Consider the following 7286-nt stretch of genomic DNA (forward strand, 5'->3'; position numbering starts at 1 on the left):
TTTTTTTTTTTTTTTTTTTTTGAGACAGTCTTGCTCTGTCACCCAGGCTGGAGTGCAGTGGCATGATCTTGGCTCACTGCAGCATCTGCCTCCCAGGTTCAAGTGATTCTCTCACCTCAGCTTCCCTAGTAGCTGGGACTACAGGCACATGCCACGATGCCTGGCTAATTTTTGTATTTTCAGTTGAGACAGGGTTTTACCATGTTGCCCAGGCTGGTCTTGAACTCCTGGTGATCTGCCTACCTCGGCCTCCCAGTGTTGGGATTACAGGCATGAGCTGCTGTGCCTAGCCAAAAATCGTAATTTCTGATATTATACACTTAGTAGATGCTTATTAATTTCTTGACTGGCCCACTCACTTCTATATCTATGGACACCATGTGACAAAGCTAACAGGTGTCTCATAATCACAAATGCATGAGAAAGTGCTTACAGAAGATGCGCACTGGAATCACTTAGTCCAAGCCCACGGTTTACTTTAGAATCAAGCAACACTCAATCCTAAGTTTCCAATAGCCTAGAATTCCAAACAGCAAATTCTAGAAGTTACTGAGGCAGAACATCTATCACTTTGAGAAAGCATGACTCTTGCTCTTTTGCAGCACTTTTAAAGAGAAATTGGCACTTATAAAAGGGCAACATGAGGACCCTTATAGTAATGGAAATGTTCTGTGCCTTAACTGTATCAGTGTCAATATCCTGCTTGTAATATTTGTACTATAGTTCTGCAAGATGTCACCATTGGGAGAAACCGGGCAAAGCATATGTAATACCAAGGTTGAGAAAACCTGTGTTACACTAAAGCATAGTTCTGTCTTATAAGTCTTTTTGGTAAATTGAACCTGTAACCACAGCTATGATGCTATCCCAAGAAATAAACACAGACGGTTGCTCTCGACATTGTGATAGGAAAGATGAGAAAATTAGCATATTATGCTTTCTTCCCCATCTTTTGCTAAAATTTTTAGTTGTATTAGTTATATTTTAGTCAGTATTTTTAAAAATTTTCCACTTTAAAAAGATTATAGGCCGGGCACGGTGGCTCATGCCTGTAATCCCAGCACTTTGGGAGGCCGAGGCGGGCAGATCACGAGGTCAAGAGATCGAGACCATCCTGGCCAACATGGTGAAACCCCGTCTCTACTAAAAATACAAAAATTAGCTGGGCGTGATGGCGTGTGCCTGTAGTCCCAGCTACTCAGGAGGCTGAGGCAGGAGAATTGCTTGAACCTGGGAGGCGGAGGTTGCAGTGAGCCGAGATTGTGCCACTGCACTCCAGACTAGCGCCTGGCGACAGAATGAGACTCTGTCTCAAAAAAAAAAAAGATTATATTAAAATTTTAATAACTTTATATTCTGAAATTATAATTATGTTTACATGGTTTTATCATAGGTTGGTTCTAAAATAGAAAACACTAATAATTTTTAAAATATTAATTAAAAAAATAAGTCCCAGGTTTTTATTTGAATTTTTTTTCCTTCAGGAAAGAAAAATATATTAGTCAACTTTCTTTTTTTTTTTGAAATGAAGTCTCACTCTTGTCGCCCAGGCTGCAGTGCAGAGGCGCAATATCGGCTCACTGCAACCTCTGCCTCCCGGATTCAAGCAATTCTCCTGCCTCAGCCTCCCAAATAGCTGGGCTTACAGGTGCCTGTCACCATGTCTGACTAATTTTGGCATTTGTATTAAAGCCTGTCTCAGACTCCCAAATTGCTGGGATTACAGTGTGAGCCACTATGCTCAGCCAAAAACAACATAATTCTTAAAGGAGAAAGTTAAGAGTAAATGTTTCAGAGATGATGACTTAAGTGTACCAAAGATAGCTCATAATTCAATAAGGGTATTGAAAATAACGAGATCAATGCTAAAGGCAGCTGGGCCAGTGGCCCCTCTTCTTGGGAAATTTGGCATTGAGACACACAACTAACAGTTTAAACCTCTTCTGTCCAAGAATAAACAATGTATGTCATGTTTTTAAACGGCAGTGCAGTCTTGCATGGTAAAACCATGGGAGGGATGGTTTAAATGTAACAGGAAGCATTTCACAAGGCAACCACAGGAAAGGCAAAAGCAAATTCAGTCTTTAGATAGGCCCAAACAACTGGAATCCACGTTACAGCTTGCACAGCTAAACCTGGGCCAAGGGACCACTATTTATTTCATTCTGTGCACTGTGAGGAGGTGAAAATATTAACTGTTCTCTGGGAGTGTGGAGTATAGGAAAGACGTTTGGCTGTATTATATTTTTAAACCCTAAATCACACGTGAAAAAATAAGACAAAAAATGAAATTTACTTTGCTTTGAAAACATTCTACTTGTTTTTAAAAGAAAGTATACAATGTGTAGAAACAATGAATACTCTAGAGAGACTGGGCTCTGCCTCCCGCAGGCCACCTGGTCTAGGACTTGTTGCAGTGCCTCTAGGGGCACTTTACTGATAGGAAAAATGCGGAGGTGGCAATGCAAGCTGGCATTCCTGGGGGGCTCTGTTGAGACCACACTGTGTTTCAAAAGTCTTCAATCAGAAGGCCAAGAACTCTCCAGCTCCACACACCTTCTGCCTCCCCCTGACCTGCTACCTCATATAATGTAAATCTCCCTGGCCCCTGTAGACAGGTGGGTCTACAACCCTTGGGGACACAACCTCTCCAGCTGTGTCCAATCCTGCCATCCTATGATCATGCCACTACTGTTAATAACTTTTTCAAAAGTGTTGTTTAGGTCACTATGATATTGAGCTACCAGATAACACAGCAAATTGGAAAACTGAATATCAATCAATCTCTAAAACTATCAACACTGTACCCCATAGGTAGAGTCAAAATACAGAATGTTTAAACTAACATACAAGAGTAATTGTATAATCAATTTTCTTAAAAAACCCAAAACACAGAGCTTATTGACTTCTGCTTTATCAGTAAATCTAATATTAAAAGCAATCTTTTCAATAACTTCTGCACTCTGATTTCTGCAAAGGTGCATACTAGGGTATAATATATGTTTTTGTTCTAAATAACTTTTAAGCAAATTCATGTACTGGAAAATATATTGGTAATATGCTTCTAACACCATGAGAGCAATAACATGAAAATTATCACTGGAATAAGAAAGGTAGAGGATACAATTCTTTGAGATGAAAGGGGAGAGGAGAGGGGTATTTTCCACTGTTATCCTCGCTAATGTCCAATATTCATTTTGTTTGTCAAGTGCATTATTTGGTCCTTCATGTCATACAGACCTTGCTTGGAGTTATCACAACAGAACCACCATGAATACAAATATATATACTAACTTTACGAGTCAGTGGATGGCAGGTGTCTCCCAGTTTGCCCATAGGTGTGCAAATCCTTATGCTCTTAACCCAGATACTGACAGCACAGCACATGCCTCCACCACACTGGGAGTCCTTGTCACAAGCCTGAAATGTAATAAACAAACAGATAAATATAGATAACAGGAAAGACTCAGGCTAAGGAAATCTAAAATTAGCAGTGAAAATGCGCTTTAAATATCCAAACACTTCGACTTTAATGATCAGATATATTTTTTTAAAAATGATAACCTTCATTTGCTTGTGTATATCTATGATAAAATCTGATCAGAATAGATATTTCTCATTTGTCTGAAATTATATTAATTTCTAGCCTCTGGATTATGAAAATCTTAAATAAACAATTTTTAAAAATGAAATCAGCTCTCCTTTTCCAGCATTTTATGGCTGAATTGGCTTTGAACTTGAAGAACAAGACTATATTAGTCTTACACTACACATGGCCATTAGGAACTACATAAATCGAATCACAAGATTTTATGACTATTAACTGCAGAATCCATTGGGCCCAATTTTAAAAAGAGATTTAAATAGTCTCTAAATCTGGCAAGAAACACTCCAGACCCATAAAGGCACTGATGTAAATTTTAGAAGTGCTCATTTTCCCTTTCAAATATTTGCATTTTGGTTCACAAGACTTGACATTTCTCACACTACTGACTTGCTTTTTCACCATTTTCTCTTTAAAGAAATCTCATAGGTTTAGAATGGACAAAGATGCTTGCCTTATATTACTCTTCCTTCAAGTGAATAAGCTGCAAAGAGCAAATGACTGGCTTCAGATAAACATATATATACATTACAAAATCAGCTGAAGGAGCCTGTAAGATCCATCACATTAAGAAATGCAAGCGACAGGTGCAATTGTCAACAGTAATTACTCAAGGCACCTGTTTTCAATATAAAAAGTTGTAAATACATACAAAGAATCAACTATGCAGGAATTTCCATACTCTACTAAATAGAAATAAATAATGTAGTCTAAATTTATTTGCATGAAAATGGATCTGAAGAACTATTATTATTTCCTAGAACCAACAAAAAATATAATGCTTTTGTTTCAACCATGAGCAGTAATCTGTTTTGCTAGTGATACGATAAAAACATCCTGTACTATATATGTAAGAAACTAAAACCTCCATAATTCAGGTACAAATTTAAATGTAAACTTAGTGGAAACAACTAAAACTGTCTTTCAAAGTTCTCAGTTTTGAGGACAGTCAGAACTTCTTACAACATTAAAAATATGGGCACATTCTTAACATTATTTCTCATTAAAAGTAACCAACTACTTTCCTTTAAAGTTCATTTACTTCCCTCATTAGAATTTCTCAGTCTATTTAAAACAAGTATCTGGATAAGAGCTAAAAATTTCACTTTAAGGTATTTGGATTTTATAGGACAATATATAAATGTTTCCATTTTCTAATTTTTATCTGCATGCCAGAAAACATGTATATGTAGCCATTACATTCCATAAATAAGATGTCTAGTCAATGATCTTTTACAATATAGTTTTAACAAATCTATATGGCCATATAAATCAATTTCAAAATACCTAAATACATTACCCAAAAAACTGTGGATGTAAGGTGGAAGTTTTAGCTAGTATTTTATTTCAACAGATGCTCAGTACCCCAGATTTTGAGGCCCCATGAGCTGTTTTTTAATGAGACAATCAAAACTCCAGGCAAAAACTTTCACCTGGATGTTTAACATGCTATACACAATATATCTTGATAAGTTACTGAGGTTTTTCATTTGAATCCAGACGGTTCCTGTCATGAAGACATAACTACATTTTATTGCCCTGTTGCTTTAGAGACAGTTAAAAATTCTTTTTGTAACACTGAGTTAAAATAACAACAACAAAAACAGCACACAAAACTATATAATAATTCCAGTCTAAGCCTCTCTAAGGGATAGACAGCCAATGTGATAAAATTTTATACTGTAACAAAAGATTCAGTTCCTGGAAAATTTACAAAGAGTTGCATAGGTTTATATATTTTTAATTAGACAGCTGTTTCCTAATGCCCTTCATCCTTAACCCATTGCAAATCTATTCAGATACTGTTGTCCTGTGAATGGAACAAAAAGATACTTATATTGCAAGGGGATCTTGGGCTCAGAGGATTAGGAGAAACTTTAAATGAGCCAGCAGGGGAAGAGGGAGAAAAAAATCCAATCATGTTTCCATTCTCATGTATTAGAAAGACCTGTAAAAACTTTTTTTCAACCACATGGACTGGCAAAGCTAAGCAAGTAATTTTTTTTAAAAGAATCTCTTTTCTAATAAATACCACAGAGTTTACAGTTAAATATCTGTTGGATATATACAAATGCTGCCATATCATAAGGACTTGCAAAATGCTATAAACCTAATAACTAATATAGAGAAAATAGAGCTTTATTTTTTCAAGACAATGACATTTCCTTTAAAGTTAAATGTTATTTTATTACCTATGTATCAGGATTTCAAAGACAGACGTTTTATTTAAATCCTACTATGTGCACTTAAATATTTGAAGTAATGTAATGAAGGTGTGAAATAATTCCTCACTTAAAAAACAGTAATGCTGCCTGCGTGCCTGCAGGCAGCAGTAAAGCACGACATGACAGCAGTTTTGTCTTGGTAATGTAAACTAGACATTTCAGTATTGTACTGCAAACCCATTCTTCAGAAACACACAAAATTGTTAGGAGTGGGAAAGAACTGAACTAGTTCCTACTTACAAAAAAGATGAAGACGCCTTCTCTAAGTTTAAACATCTACATAGCAACCTACTCCACCATTATACCAGAGCACTGGAGGTGCTTTGCCAGGAATGAGAAATTTTAAACTTTTATGAGGATACCTCAAGGCACTGGTAGGGGGGAGCCCACGGAACCCAGAGGGAAGCGCTCACAATTGCTTTTCAAAGCGCGTACATGGCCCTAGACCAAGCGATTTCAAAGGGTTTCTGCGGAGGACGCAAAGGGGAGCAAACTTTGGAATTTAGGATTAAGCACTTGGAGATTCGTTTTGCTCCTTTGCATTTAAGGAAGGGGGCCGTCACATTTTAAGGTTCCAAGTTGGAGCGCCTCCAAAAGTACTTCAGAAGACTCGGAGAGAAACTTCAGTTTAACAGAAGAAAAACGCAAGGAGTGAGGCTGTGGGTGATAAGGAAGAAGTAAGGAGCAGAAAATGATGATAAAGGTGGTGGGCGACACCGTTGTCACTTTTCATCCAGGACGCGCCCAGTGTCCCCAGTCGTCTGCTGCTTTTGGATATGGGCATTGTCCAAAAGTGTCCCAAAGATCAACTAGGGCAGGTGTCCCCGCCCAGGGCGACCCTCCCTTTACCTCTAGCCTGCCCTTCAGGGCTCTGTCCCAAACTCCCAGGCGCGCATGAGGGGCGGACAGGTGCGCCAGGGCCGCTTACCCCGGTGATCACGGCGGCGTCCCCAGAGCGGGGGGTGAGCAGCAGCGGTGGCAGCAGCAGCAGGAGCAGGAGTGGGGCGTAGCGTGGGCTCCTCATGGTGCCCTCGGGACTGGACGGCCGCCGGAGGCGGTTAGGGGCGCGGGGACCGGGGCGCGCTGGGTGGAGCGCGGAGTGACGGACTGGCAGGCGCAGCGGCTCCCGCGAGCCTCCAGACCGTCGTTATAAAGGCGAGCGCCGCGGTGACTCACGCCGGCGCCCGCCCGGCAGCACACGCGGGGGGCACGGCGCGGCACACACCCCACGCCCCACGCGCACACGCGCGCCCGCTCTGGCCCGGCCGGCTCCCAGACGAGCACGTGCTGCGCTCGGCCCCCCCTCGCGCCCCCGCCCCGGGCGCCACGCAGGCAGGGCGCCACGCAGGCAGCGCTTCCCGCGGGGCGCCCCGCTCCGCGCAGTTCCCTCCGCCGTCGCCTCGCAGCCGCCTTTCGCACGCGCCGGAATCGCTTTTGTGGTCTCCGAGACACTCATT

The 7286-nt window shown here is 40.7% G+C and overlaps 1 protein-coding gene across 2 annotated transcripts in view; it reads right to left on the minus strand.

Annotated features, from left to right (window-relative positions):
* Positions 1-7006, minus strand: part of PROK2 (prokineticin 2) — a 12526-nt gene extending 5520 nt beyond the window's left edge. Inside the window, exons 1-2 of one of the 2 annotated variants that reach the window (XM_032290478.1) lie at positions 6758-7006; positions 3295-3420 (exon numbers count right to left, since the gene is read on the minus strand). In XM_032290478.1, the coding sequence (XP_032146369.1) occupies positions 3295-3420; positions 6758-6853 (222 nt within the window). In that variant the 5' untranslated portion in view covers positions 6854-7006. The remainder of the gene's footprint in view (positions 1-3294; positions 3421-6757) is intronic. The other variant, XM_032290477.1, reaches the window with a different exon arrangement.
* Positions 7007-7286: the final 280 nt, after the last annotated feature.

The sequence above is a fragment of the Sapajus apella genome, unplaced genomic scaffold (genome assembly GCF_009761245.1).
Source record: "Sapajus apella isolate SASKATOON/1434 unplaced genomic scaffold, GSC_monkey_1.0 scaffold23, whole genome shotgun sequence".
Taxonomy (NCBI): domain Eukaryota; kingdom Metazoa; phylum Chordata; class Mammalia; order Primates; family Cebidae; genus Sapajus; species Sapajus apella.